The sequence below is a fragment of the Mastigoproctus giganteus genome, chromosome 6, assembly GCF_048544385.1.
Source record: "Mastigoproctus giganteus isolate SK-2022 chromosome 6, ASM4854438v1, whole genome shotgun sequence".
Classification (NCBI taxonomy): domain Eukaryota; kingdom Metazoa; phylum Arthropoda; class Arachnida; order Uropygi; family Thelyphonidae; genus Mastigoproctus; species Mastigoproctus giganteus.
This window is the reverse complement of record NC_143580.1, coordinates 139,159,861-139,175,153: the sequence shown is the minus strand read 5'-3', so window position 1 is coordinate 139,175,153 and position 15,293 is coordinate 139,159,861. Positions and strand designations below refer to the sequence as shown.

The following is a 15,293-nucleotide window of genomic DNA, read 5'->3' as shown; positions in this document are numbered from 1 at the left end:
GGAGGGAGACTGAAGGCTTGGGGGGGAGGAAAGTCAGAAGAATGGGTGTGATAGAGAAGATGCTCCCAGTTAGTGACAGTGGGGTAGGCCCATGCTCCACCAGAAAGAAAAGAGGGGGAGGAGTCTGGCTCCCCCCCGGCCAGGAGAGGGGAATAAAGGTACCCAGCAAGGGAGCAGGGTACTGATCGCCAAATAGCGCATGGGCAGCAAGGCTGCAGTTGGTCGAATCCGATGTGATTCTTTTAAGTCTGGTCAAAGGTAGGACAATGTCCTGTCCAGAAGGTCAGTCTGATCCCTTTCCACAGGTCAGTCCCAGATAGTGGTCACTATGATGGGGCCGGGTGGGTAAAGTGCCTGCCTGGCAACCCAAAGGTTGCGGGTTCGAATCCCACCTCGGGCTTGGATCAAAGTACTGCAAAAAACCTTGGGAGATGCACTATGGCCACAGAAGCCGATGCACCAACAACTACCAAAAAAAAAAAAAAACTATGATGGATCTCCAATGATGCATGTGCAGCAGAGCTACTATCTGAGCCAGAGTCTGTCGTAGGAATCCAGTAGTTGGGTCAAGTTCGGTCAAGTTTTCCTTTTTAGGAGTTCAGGGTCCATTCTGAGTTGTAGTCTTGTTAGGGATTCCGTCTTTCTTTTCAGAAAGTATCCCGTCCAGGTTGTTGATTGGGTTAAGTTTGGGTTTTCTTTGACGGGTTTAGGGTCCAATCTTGGTTGTAGGCATTGTCCAGAGCTGCAATCATTCTTCGAAAAATGTTCCATTCTGGTTAATGGTCATTTTCTGTTAGAGGAACAGTGGCATGGAGAGTGCAACTGGTTCCAGTCACTTGATAGTTTGTCAGCGTGTATTGCGTTCCTCTTCTTGCAAAGAGGTCCTGGGCATATTTTGAGGATTTTGTATTCATCGTGCGAGTCCAAAAACGGTGATGCTCCTGGTTCTGTGGGATGTATGTCAATCTCGTGTAGAATAATCCCCACAGATCTTCGTACCTTGGACACTGATACATAAGATGTGACCAGCTCTCAACATCTCCGCAGATGCAGTGTGGGTCATCAAGGAGCCCTAGCGTGGTGAGAAGGGCCCATGGCCCATCAGTAGAAAGGTGAGTTCCTCTCCAGGCTGAAGCCAAGCTGGTGATTTTGGGTAGACCTTGTCACTCTCCCCTTGGTGGAGGCCATCCACCTGTTCTGCCATTCTTGTTGGAGGTGTTTTTGTAGTTGCAGTTTTTCCATTCTCTTTCCGTTTGTCAGTTCGATTGTGTCACTTTGTATCACAAAGGAATGTGATAGGAATCCCTTTGGAGTAGTAGCAGTAGTAGTAGATTAGGCCGTGTTGAACTGCCTCCAGGTCCAATGGGAGGACACTGACCAGCACCTGGAGGGCCTCTGTGCTGACTGTGTTGCAGGCTCGAGTCACTGAGTAAGATTGACCGATGGGTTGATTCTAGTGTTGTTCGATTCACAACCATAGTGGTCTTGTGATACCAAATTGTGGCCACATAGGTGATCATTGGAATAAAAGTGGTCTTGTAATACAACATCAGGATGCATTTTTTGAGGCCCCAGTCGCGGCACGTGATCCTTGCAACCGTGGCAGAATATTGCCTTATTTTGTTCCTGACTTGTTTGAGGTGGGGCTGGAATGATGCTTTGTGTCAAAAATGACACCAAGGTATTTCATTTCAGTGGCAAAGTTGATTGTGTTGCCATTTATTTTTATTTGGGTTCCTTTGAGGGTTCCTTTTTATGAGGGTTCCTTTCAGTAGGATCAATTTGGTTTTCTCTCTTGATATTTAGAGAAAGTTGTCCTCTGCCCACTTCTGTAGGATTTTTTGGGCGTTGTTTGCTTGGTCCTCCAGCTGAGCTCTTGAGTCTGCAGTCACTGTAAGGATTAAATCATCAGCGAAGGCCTGTGAGTGCACTTTCCCAAGATTAATGTGCAGGAACTCATCAAAGACTATGTTCCAGAGCAGGGGGCCTAGGATGGACCCCTGCAGACATCCTCAGTGTACTGTTCTGGTGATTCGGTGTTATGGTGTCACTACTTATATAGCTCGTTGGGAGAGGTAAGTTTTAATGCTGTTGTATAAGTTGGCTGGGATTTTCACTTGTCGGAGTCTGTCCAGGTCGCTCGGCCACCAAAGGGAGTCGAACGCCCCGACAAAGTCCACTGCTATGGCTAGGAAGTATTTTTTTCTGACATTCCTCAACAGCAACCAGAAGGTTCCTTATAGCATCCACAGTTGATAATCCAGGCCTAAAGCCAAACTGATTGGGTGATTCCAGGTTGGCAGCAGAGTAGTAGTGTTAAATCTGCTTGTGTAGTAGTCACTCCAGTAGTCTGCTCTTGACTGTGAGTAGGGCGATAGGCTGGTACCAGTTCAGTAGTTGTGGGTCCTTGCTGGGGTTCTTGAGAATCAGTTTTACAGTCGCCATTTTCCATTTTTTGGGGAAGTATCCCTTTGGGAAAGCATTGATTGTACAGCTTTAGTAGTAGGTTTGGAGCCAATTGGACAACTCGCTTAATAATCTCTGGCTCTAGTAGATCTTTGCCCGGACATTTTTTTGATCGGATTTGTGCTGCTGCTGCTTATTGTAGTTCTTCTAATGTGAATGGTTACTCCACAGCTTCTGTCTCGTAGTTTTCATTTTGCTTGCATAGGGTATGCTGCTTTTCTGTGTTTGGGGTAACTCCCTTCTTGAAGATGTCCAAAATATTGTTAATGCACTGCTCTCACGTAATTGTAAGTAGTCCTTGTGGGGTTCTGGTGGTTGCGAGAACTTCCTCCCTAGGGAGTTTTTTGGTGGTTACCTTGTATACCACCCCCCATAGATTTTCATTTCCCATTGTTGTCACCAGGCACTCCCAGGCACTCTTTTTGCTCTTGCAAATTTTATCTGTATTGGTTCCTGGCTTCCCTATACCTTTGTCTAAAGACTTCAACCTAATTTTCCGGCCAGGTCCTGCGTGCCCGCTGGAAATCCTTTCTTCGTTTTGTAACTTCCTTTCAGAGTGTCTGAATCTCCTGATTCCACCAGGACACTGTGCCAGAGATGGGATTTTTCTTCCTAATTGCCATCTGAGCTACACTGGTAATGAGTTCTGTAGCTGTTCTTTGGTGGTGATCTGGGTCTAATTCAGTCTCCTGTTCCTGTGGGCCACCAGATGTTGCTGCTTCCAGTTGTTGCGCAAAGAGGTCCCAGTTTGCTTTAGCAATTGCGAATCCATGTTGCAGTTGTCTGATAATTGGTACTATTGTTAGCATTCTTGTAATCCTGTAGGTGATTACCCGGTGGTCAGAGGTTGTCCACGTGTTTTCCACCTTCCAGCCAGGGCTGTGCGCAGCCATGTTCGTTTTGGCAAGGGAAATGTTGATAATTGCCTCCCAGAGCGTGTTGCAGAACGTTCGGGAGGTGGTGCGATTTGTTTAACATGGTGAATCTCAATCCGGCTAGGAAGTCTTCCATGAGTTGCCCATTATGGGTCCCCCTCCTGTCCCCTGACAATTTTCACATGTGCATATGGTTCTTGTAGGAGGAGGATGTCATCTCCCTCCTCATCGGCCTTTACCCGGAGTTTCAACATAATACCACTGTGTATTATGTTGAAAGATTTTGATCTCAGTGGTGTTGTACTTTTTAGTTCGTGTTGCCATAATCTGTTCTTGGCATATTCCTTTTGCCCTTAGGTATGAGGGGCATTTTGAGTGTCTGATTGAGTGATTGCTTTCCATTCTTGCTGACTTACAGTTTGCACAAACAGGTTCTTTGTTTTTATTTAGGCAGTCTTTGTACTCATGCCCTCTCTTAGAGAAGTAGCTGCACGTTGCTGCCTGTTGTGTGCAGGTATGGGTGGTGTGGCCAAACCTACACCTAAAACACTTAGGCACGACCACATATTCCCTGAATTGATGGCAGGTCCACTCAAAGTGGATTCTCGATTGCGTCTTCAGAACTTTCCAGGCAGCCGGGGCGAATTCCACCACCCAGTTGGAGGCATTTGCTTTCCTAGACATTGTTATGTATCTAGGCTTAATGAGGTTTTGCGGGTCTTGATTTGGTAGGGTTTCTCTGAGATTCTTTTGGTAGATCTCCTCCGTAAACTCCTGCAGATTTGTATCATTGTTCAGATCGAAGATATTAACTGTTGGCCCTCTTCTCCTGGGTGGTTCAGCAGTTAGGCCTAAGGTCGCAAATTTCAGGTTTTTCATTATTCCTTGTATTTCAGTTTCAATGGCAATTCCTGCACTTCGCATTTTCTGATTTTCGATTAAATCGCATTTTCAATTTAATTCTTGTCATTCTAAAGTCATCTCTCATAGTGTCCATGACACTATGAGAGATGACTCATATTTCCCTTTATTCTTGATTTCCTCGCTAGTTACTGCTTCCCCTTCCTTGGGTCTAACAATGATCAGGTTTGGAGGGTGTTTTCTTTGCTTGTGCTAGAATTTGTGCAGCAGGTGCATTTGCAGGTGTCCTCAGTGCGGAAGAGTAAGAGAGAGCGCTGTGACCTTTGTTTCTCTCTCTCTCTCTCTCTCTCTCTTCCAAGTAGGCTTCTAATTTAGCCATTGCTTTTTCTCTTGCATGGTGCTCGGCCATTAATATGGCTTCCAGTTTGTTCATGGATGGGGCTTATTTCACTCGGGAAGGCTTATTCAATCGGCACAATGCTCATGTGTGGACTCACGACAACCCACATGGTGTGCACCCCCATGCGGCACAACATCGCTTCGCAATAAACGTGTGGGCAGGTATGGTCGGTGACTGCTTAGTCGGCCCATACCTGTTACTATCCTGCACGAACTCCGCTAAATATCGGATCTTTCTTGAACAAGTTCTACCAGGGTTACTTGACGATGTTCCAGCAAATGTGAGACGCAACATTTGGTTTCAACATGACAAGGCGCCTGCCCATTATGGAAGGTGTGTTCGTGACCATTTGAACAGGCGTTTTGGGCGTCGATGGATTGGCCGTGGTGGACCCGTTGCCTGGCCCCCGCACTCACCTGATTTATTGAGCCTTGATTTCTTTCTGTGGGGGTTCTCAAATCTATCGTGTATGAATCGCCTGTGGAGACAGAAATGGATCTCGGGGCGAGACTCATCTGCGCTGCTGCTACTACTGTCAAAGAAATTCCAGGTGTGTTCGACCGTGTCATGCATGCATCGCTTCTCATAGTGGAACCTTCTAGCATCTGTTGTAACATCATGAAATGCATCCATCTTGTACTCCATTGTTAATATTATGTCAAATAAATGTTTGCCACTAATTATTGTCTTGTGTCATTTCTGCTTCTTGTGCCTCTGCTACTACTTTCCCGTGACGTTTCCGATTATGGGTTCCTATGCGATTCATATTCCTTTAGGTGTTACCTACCTCCTCTAAACGTTTGTACCAATATTTTTGAGACACCCTGTATATATAAAAACATAATAATAAAATTAAAGCAAATAAGTAATAATTTCCAGATTTCTATTGGTCTGATTTTAATGAAATTTTGGCAGATCTCTTTAAAAGACCCAAATATAAAATTTCATGAAAATCTATCCACTAGTACCTGAATTATTACACATGGACAGATAGGGGAAGATAGCCTAGCATTATGCTAATGCACCTAAAAATGCTAAAGGCAATAAAGAAGGATATAAGCAGAGATAAAAGAACATATTAAAAAGATACCTTTAAATCCACAGGCAACACTGTTTTCCAGAAAATTGTGACAATTAATACGTAATTACCAACACCAGAATAGATAGTAAGCTACATGTTGTCACTTTTCACTATGACATTTAATGATTAAACAATCCATAAGCTGACAAATTGTATAAATTCTGTGGTTTGATAAATGAAAAATACTTTGAAATAACTGACATGATTTTATTTTCAGATATACATGATATATTACAGAAGCATAGATTTATTCATTTTATGCACAAGCCATTATGAGGAAGGAGGGAAAATGAATGTTACATCCAAAAAGCAGCACTCGACTACATAATTTGAAAACTTGCTTGTATAACCCTCTCACTGATTTCAAAGGGCTTTCTAAAATTTGAAAGGTGGTAAATTTGAATAATATATTCATTATTATTAAATCACCATCGAACACATATTTTATTGTTGTTATCTACTGAATAAAATGACAGTTCTCTTAAGTCATTATCCATTTCAACTTCTGGTCCATTTTCCTAATTATGTAAAAACAAAAATTTTTTAAAAAAGTCATATTATATATTATATAAATAATTTTTCAATCTGATATAAAATTACAAACCCTGTTTTTGCTCTATTTTTATAATTTCTAATATTTATTACTATCTATATAATATTTAAATAACATTTAAAAATACAAATCATCTGATTTGTGTTTTTAAATTGGTTGAGTATCTTCTGTTAGATAATCAGAATAATCAGAAATATTTCACAGTCAGAAATTACTATAGTAGTATAATAACATAAATTCATGTTATTATAATAGCATAATTCAACCAAATTAAATTATGTTATTGTTTATTTAAAACAAAGCAAGTGAAGAATCTGTAGTTCTAATTATTATATTCCAACACCTGCATAGACAACTAGGCTCCAATAATTTTTGAAATTTGCAGAATGGTGGTGCATAATTAGCATATTTTAATATATTTTATGTTATAATTTAATTATTACCAGAAATACAAAGACAGTTTAAAACCTTTTTAAACTTCAATTTTTTAGTATATAGTTTAATTCAAAAGTAGCTTTACACTTCTGTAAGCCTATAACTTTGTGCATTTTGAATTTATCAAAACATACCAAGTACTAAATGATATTTTTAATGTGGCTATAACACATCAATGTAATTATGCCACATGACCAGAAGTTTTAGGGCATACATTCAAATAAAATTCAATGTGATTGTACCACATGTTTTTGGCAATGCTGTAGCTAAGATTTTGGGCACTTATAGCCATACATTAAAAAAGCACCTTAATGAAAAAAAAAAAAAATATATCACAAAATAATAACAGAAATACAATCAGTCTTTTGTTATAAACAACATAAATATGATATAATCTTTGGTACGGAAATACTTTTTTTCAGTATAAATTACAAAAAAACTAAATAACTATGTAAAAAGCAAATGAACTTTTACTTTTCACACCTTCAAATTGGCAATTCATCAATAATACTGTCGAAATCTGAATGGTTCATTTTCAATTTGATAATAAACTTAAGCTACTCAACTCATCCTAAGCCATTGTAGTGATTTTTTATTATTTTTAGTTACTGAAATTCCTTTCACTTGAAGATACAGTTACAGGTAAGCTAGCATTATTTGTAATGCAACAGTAATGTTAGGATATGACTCGCATAAGCCCCGACGAACCACATTCCTCCCAAAATTTGAAAATGATGTAAAGATTTTAAATTGTTAAAAATTATTTGAGCTTGACACTACAAACACTATTTCATTTAACAGCTGAATACTATCCAATTCATTGTAAGTACAGTAGAGCATCAGTTATCCAGAATAATTGATATCAGACCTCTTCCGGATAGCCAAATTTTCTGGATAATCAAACATAAAAAAGTAAAGTAAAATGCAGCCATTATCAACCCACTGCAGGATAGGAAGCCTCCTCAACAATTCATGTTGAGGGAAATGGACCATAATCTGCCACGCTGGTCCAGTGCAGGTTGGCAGATCGACCGTATTCAGCAGTAAGGGGCTTGAACCCCAGTCTACTCAAAGAGCGTGTGCTACTGCACTCCCGCTCCTGTCCACTTGGCTACGTAAGATTAAATAAATTTAATCTTAACTTACGATTAAATTAAATAATTAAGATTAATTAAATAAAAAATATATATAAATAAACCAATCTTGGAAAACAGAAATGTCCATCCAGGCATTTTTATGATTTTTATAGAAAACAGGAAAATTAGAAAGATTTTTTTAAACGCTCTCGGATTTTTTGATATACCATAATGAGCATGGACAGTTTGTACGTCCCAGTAGCGTTTGCACACATAGCAACTGTAACTCACTATTTTCTCATTTTAAAACCTGGTGCAGGCATTTCTTTAGTGGCTAGGGTTTTCACGGTAATGCTTTCCATAATAAGCCCATCTCATCAACATTATAAACGTTTTCTTTATCGTAATTTGCTATAACTGAAGCAAACTTAAAAGGAAACTGCTGCCATTTCATCTGCTGAAAGTTTCTCGCCTTGAATATCTAGTTTACATATACTGTATCTCAGTTTAAAGTTTTTCAGCCAACTTTTTCTTGGCTTAAAATCTTCATTACCCCTTAATTTTTGATTAAGAGGTAATGAGAGGCTAAAGAGATAATTAAGAGGCTAAATCCAATGCTTTTTCACACAACATTGAGCCAGAGACTGGTTTGCCTAAACTGGTTTGCTTCTGCAGCGCCACAAATAAAGTGCACTCTCTCTAAAGTGGCATTTTCAGGTTTCAACATTGTCTTTTTCCTGTTAGATCCTCCTTCTCTATCCATAATCGACACAAATTCTGTAATATCATTGGAATTTTTCTTGATATAGTAAATTGTTGAAGTCTCCACATTAAACTCTTTGGAGAGATTTCCTAAATTTTCACCTTTTCTAATTCTATTAATAATTTCCGTTTTTTGTTGCAATGTTAAAACTACGCATTTTCTTTTTGTTCACATTTTACTGTAGAAAATTGAGAAAAATAATAAATCACACAGTTTCGGACTGATATTATTCTTACCGAATCTGGAGCTAAACTAATCTGAAATTCACACATGGTTTTCAAGAAAACCCAGTAGTCTCTGTGATATTTTCTAAAGCACATTTTTGAAGGTCACGTAGAATTCTAGAGGTCACAACAATAAAATAATAAAAACAATTTGCAGTTTTTGGTTTATTGGGCTTTTTGTCTGTACAATCTGTTATAAACGGGTAGTAAACTCACTCTTTTGCTTATTAGAATCAAAATTCAATTTGCATATGTGATTACTATAACTGCCACTTACTGTACTAAAAAAAAGAAAACTCAACCTTTCAAATTATTCCAGATAACTGACTTCTGGATAACCAATGTTCTACTGTAATGTAATTGGAGACCACTTTTTTTTACCATTTAAAAAAAATCAAAAATTTATTATATAGATTGCACATTTTCAAACTGGTCATTCACTTGTAAGATGTGTCATCAAAAACTTCATAATACAAGTGTTTTAATTCATCTTGACTTGAAAATAAGGTACCTCCATCTGTTTCTTCCAGAAATTTTTTTCCCTTTCTTTGTTTTTGGGTGTTGAATCAATTTCAAGTTCTTGCCTTTTTTTTTTTTTTTTTTTTCCACATTCTAACATTTTGTTATCAAATCCATTTTTTTAAAAAAAATGTCTATTTAATAACTTTGAAGACCAAAAAATATCTTATGCATTATTATCTTGCAATTGTTGACAACACTTATTTTTGGTAAAATGGTTTCCCACATTTAAGAATAAAAATTAAATTATATGATTGAATGTGACCATCTATAGTTCTAGCTGTAGTTACACCATCTGCAAATGAAGAATCTTCAATTTATTTTAAAATTTGTATAACTTCACTAATTTGAAGTTTCAGAGCACTTACTGCCTTCGATTTAAAACACCACCTTGTGTCACTGTGCCCTTTGAGTGTTATATTTAGCAATGTGGTCATTTTGTCCACCTACGTGTTGAAAAAAAAAAAAAAAAAAAAATTCAAGCAGCATCTGGATTATCCCAAATAATTAAACCATTTCCACAGTGTTACTTGCTGCATGTACTCTAATCAAATTAAGCAAATGGATTGTTTATTCTCACTATATGTGCCTGCATTCCATAATATTTTCTGGCCATATTTGTGGCATTGTCATATCCTTGCCTTCATATATCTTTAATATCTAAACCTTCATTTGTAAATCCTCCTATCTTTTGACAACACAGCATCAATAAATCATTCGTCAATGGAAACAATTTCATTGTCAATTTTTTACATATCATAATTTGGCATACTTGATCTTTATGAGATATATTGATGGTTTCAGCAATTATTATGCTGAAATACTTTGCAGTTTTAATATTATTATTTTATTTCTAACTTTACATGCCAACATATTTATAAATTCATTTTGTATTGGTGGACTTAAATACAAAAGGTGTCCCTATGTTCTTTCAGTTCACATGGTTAACATTGTATCATAATTGCATTAGTCACAAATTCCATTAAATTAAGAAAAATTCCTTTACTTAAATTACTGTCAGGTTATTTTTACGATTTCCTCAAAGCTAAATTATTTGTTGCACAAAACATTATACATTTTAAAATGGTTTTGAGAACACGATGCCACTTGTTTATTTCTTCTGACATTTATTCCTGTATTTTTTCAGTTCTGATGTTTTTTCCTAGAATTTTCCATTTTGTATAACAATTTATGTGTTCCATTGATAATTCATGATTTGGGGTTTAAAATTATTTCCATTTAGAAAATCCACATTCTTTGTTACCAAATGGAAATGAATTTTTTGAAAATAATAGGCATAGAAAGCAAAATAAACAATTTTTAACTTCAGAATAAAATAACCACTTTCTATACTGTTTTTCACAATTAGATAATTTTTTATAGATCTATTTTTTTTAACCCTACTACCATTACTCGAAGATTGTAGATTGTATTTTTAGTTCTTTATGTTCAGGACCATGCAATATAAGTAATGTTTTGAACTTATCTGATGATAAAACATCTTGTTTCAGAATGTTTGTTTTCCTTTTCTGAATGTAAATCTTGAGACACACTTCAGATTCTTCTATTGCTTCACATAATCTACCTGTTCTACTTTTGTGTTGCTGATCCTCATATATTTTCATTGTTACATTCGTTTTGCATGTATCCATCTTTGCTCTCTTCACTTTCTTTGATACCTTCACATGTCTCCAGTCTGCTAGATACTCCTTCAACCATTTTATTATTACTTGTACTTTCTTCCGAAACAGGATTCTCATTGACTCTTATGCACCGGTTTTCAAATACTTTTGATTGCTGTCTTTGTTCTGCCAAAATTCTTTCTTATACTCCCAGCCAGACTTTTTAGTTGATGTTTCAAGTTGTAAAATTTATCAAAAATAAGTTACAATTTTAATAATTCAATAATTACAATTAAATGGTGTACAAATATAATAGTTAGTTATTAGTTAAAATATTAAGAATCAGTAAATTTTAATATAAAAATAGTGAAATGCTTAAAGTGCGGTACTCACCTTGAATATAATCTGCAATAGTTTTATGAAAAGACTGATGGCTAAATATAAGGTGGAATGGTTAAGTTAATGCATTAAGGTGGAATGAGATTTAATTTAATGGAATTTTAAAATAAGTGCAAGGAAGCAGAAGTGCACTACCACTTCCCTGGTTGTCATAAAGTAGAAAATAGTTAATCTGGAACATAAAAGAATTGATATTGCCAATAGTCATGATGACAGACTTTCGTTAAGTTATAACGTCTTCAGTTGGCGGTGTTAAATGAGAAGTAACGCGTGCTGTATTTTAAGGAATTTTCTATACTCTCGTGATGCTCTTTGGGACACGTGGGAATCTCAGGTGTGAGAGATTCCAAGCCGAGGAAAGGTGAAAGGGAAGTTTTGCGTTTAGGATGTTGAGATTAGTGTTGTGTCGAAACCATTCGATAATGAGGGCTTCATATTGAAGAATTTTGTGGCTGGTTTTAAGTCTTGTAATGGTGATAGCAGAGTCAATTAAAGGAGTGCGATTATGGGTTTGGACATGAATTGTGAGTTCTGTGCTAGCTTGTCCCGATCTAAGACTATTATAGTGGTAGTACGTGCGAGTGTTGGAGGTTTTGGTAGAACCAAACTTGGTAGTAGTACCAGCAATATAACAGGCATCACAGTTTGGTTGACATTTAATCAAGTAAATTATATTGTTCAAATCATTGGTTGGGTATTTGTGTGTATCTTTGTAAGTGCTGAATAAGGATCCAAGTTTATTATAAGCTGAAAAAATAAGGGAGATATCAGTACCTGTAAACACACGGCGAAATTGTCCGGCAAGTTGATTATGGTATGGGAGGATGATGCATATATTTGTGTTGGTGGTGGGTTTTGGTGGATTGTTAATTTTACTTTTGGCGGTGAAAATAGTGTGTTGAATGAGTTGGGTTGGGTAGTTCCTAGCTGTAAATTTTTCTATGAGGTATTGAAGTTCATTGGTTAAGTCATTTTGTGAGGTGCTATATTTGAGGGCATTATGTATTTGGTTGTATAAAACTGATTTTTTTGTGCAGAGAGGGTGGTGTGAAGCAAAATGTAGGTATTTGCCTGTATGTGTATTTTTTCTGAAAATCTTTGTGCCTAGTTTGGTACCTGTTTTGTAAACAGTAAGGTTGAGAAAATTTTTTTGGTTGTTGGTTTCAATTTCAAGAGTCAATTTTAACCTATCATGTATTGAATTAAATTTTAAAAAGAGATTGTCTATAGTGGACCTATTGCCTATTATGAGTATGTCATCAGCGTAACGGGTGTATAATTTTATTTCTGGGGGGAATGCACTTTAAGCATTTCGCTATTTTTACATTTAGTCTATTATCACGGTACTATAAAAATTTTATAACTTTATACTTGTAAATTTTAATAATAATAAAGATCTTTGCAATGCAGTAAATTGTTTAAAAAAAAAAAAAAAAAAAAGTGTTCCATTTGATAATTCATTTAAGAATATTTCAGTTTTGAAATATTCTTAAATTAATTATTCTAAATCAAAATAATCTAAAAGAATATTTCAATTTAGAATACTTACAAATTATATTATGTAAAAAATATTATGTACCTTATAAAATAAAACACACACACACAATTTGAGTAATAATAATAATGAAAGTTTTGAATACTATAGAATATATTTTTATGCATGTTTTCACTAAGTAATTGACATTGTCACTATGCCACCTGTATGAATGTTAACTATGCATTATACACACACAGACACGCAGTTGTGAAAAGGGCAGCCTACAAAAACAAATGCTGCAATAGGAGCAGATGACAGCTAACTGGAAGAAACTTAAAATATTTAGAAGGACAAGAATGTTGGGCATTATTATTTTCATTAGTAAGAGAAGAGGTGCTGCACTTTTTCTGTTCTAATTGAAAATAAAGTGTGATTTTACTATAAAATAAATATAAATAAAAAAAAAAGAGAAAATATTTTTAAAAATACATGCAAAATAACATTCTAAAAATTATTATTTAATTGTCTTAAATCTGGCACAGCATTTAATTGGCAACTATGGCAGGGGCCACATTGGCCATACCTTAGTTATGGCTCTGAGTTTTGGAGCATACATTCACAAAATTCAGTGTCTTGCCACACCCAGTCTGAAATGTCAGGTGTTACATGATCATTAGAAACCCTGATCCTGTTCCTCAATTTGTGTAAATTTTCTGATATTACAATAAATATGATCCTTAACAAATCACCAGTGGAAAAAATCCAATGCTCTAAGTTTAGGGATCACACTGGCAATAGAACTGGATCACCTGGATATACATTTTCCATTTGGCAAGTTCATATCCAGAAATTTGTTGCATGAAGAGAGAAACGAGAGAGCATATGCCATCTTATTGATATACGGACCGATGAACTGGGCTATCATACACGAACAGCAATAGCAAAAAGTTGTCTAGCATTCCATGATACACAACACTATTAATGTTTTATTTTACATAAAGAAAAAGGACAAATGTTATTAGTGGAGTCCCACAGGGTTCAGCATTGGGCTTATTGCTGTTTTTCTATATTTATCAATGATATTGATAAAAGTATACCAAGCTGGCAAGTTTCATATACTTTGTAAGTCCAAGTTTGCAGATGATATAATGGTTGGCAGGGTTAATGACAGTACACTACTGCAACAGGATTTAGAAAAGTTGGGCAAATGGGCTGAGAGGTGGCAACTGAAGTTTAACATTGACAAATGCAAAAGTACCAACTCTGTGGTACCACACTCAGGGTAGTGGAGAATGAAAACGAACTGGGGTAATTGTGCAGTCAGATATGAAGTTTTCTGAGCAGTGCAGACAAGTTGCCAGAGCAGCTCATGGGGTCTTGTCAATGATATACAGGAATTTTACTAGCAGGGATAAGGAGGTGATTATCCCTTTGTATAAGGCAATGGTCAGGCCACACCTTGAGTACTGCACACAGGTCTGGAGGCCTCATTTTAGGAAGGATGTAAGCTGCTGGAATGAGTACAGAGAAGGGAAACGAGATTAGTGAATGGAGCAAAGGGTTGCTCTTACAAAGAAAGGCTTAAATTTTGCAAATTACAGTGTCTACACACACTAGGCACCTGCGAGGTGATTTGATTGAGGTGTATAAGGCTTTGAATGGCTTGAGCAAGCTCAATGCTGATGGGATTCTTCCCCTTGCTCAGATTATGCAGGGTACATAAATTCAACTTGAGTAAAGAAAGTTTTAGAACAGATCTGCAGAAATTTGCCTTTAGCCAGTGGATGGCTGATTGTCAGAACAAACTTTCATCTGTCGTTGTAGAAGTTGAGAGCTTAAATAAATTCAAGGTTGAACTAGACAAACTTTTGGAATGAATGAGAAGGTTTTTTTTTTTTTTTTTTTGGCTGATGCTATATAAACGTGTTTTCTTGCATCATATGCTAATGCTAATGAAAGAACCAAAAATGGACCTTCAAGACTGAAAATTACACACAATCATTTTCCTCATACTGTTTATGGAAAAGTTTTTAATATTATTATTATTATTATTTGATCTAAAGCAGGGGTGGACAACCTTTTTAAATGGCCGGCCAAATAAAATGTCTGTGAGGCACATGCGAGCCAAAATTTTTTTCTTCAGCTTTCTATGAATTCCCTACAGAATTCTTCATGTGTGAATGTCGATGCAAAATACTCATTTAGTTTGTCAGCAAGATCATCAACAATCGAACCATTGATATCAAGTTGACCAATCTGATTCATCCCCTTCCTTCTAGAGTTTACATTAAGTAATGAAGTCTTTGCATTCTTTGTCAAAGGTTTTTTGTAAGCTAAGGCTCCTTAGCTTACCTAATGTCCTTTGTGACTTAATTACAGACTAGCTTATATATACCATAGGATTCTGTGTCACCCGATAATTTATATGCATCCCATTGCATTTTCTTCTCTGCCACGAGTCTCATTAGTTCATCTGATATCCACTTAGGCTTAAACCCCGAACAGTATTTCTTAGTATTTCCTGAACAGTATTTCAAGATTA

At 36.5% G+C, this 15,293-nt stretch overlaps 1 protein-coding gene across 2 annotated transcripts in view; it reads right to left on the bottom strand.

Annotated features, from left to right (window-relative positions):
• Positions 1 to 6,035: 6,035 nt before the first annotated feature.
• Positions 6,036 to 15,293, bottom strand: part of Tbce (Tubulin-binding cofactor E) — a 270,639-nt gene continuing 261,381 nt past the window's right edge. For both annotated transcript variants that reach the window (XM_090375351.1, XM_090375353.1), the window contains exon 15: positions 6,036 to 6,201. In XM_090375351.1, coding sequence (XP_090231477.1) covers positions 6,109 to 6,201 — 93 coding nt within the window. In that variant the 3' untranslated portion in view covers positions 6,036 to 6,108. The remainder of the gene's footprint in view (positions 6,202 to 15,293) is intronic.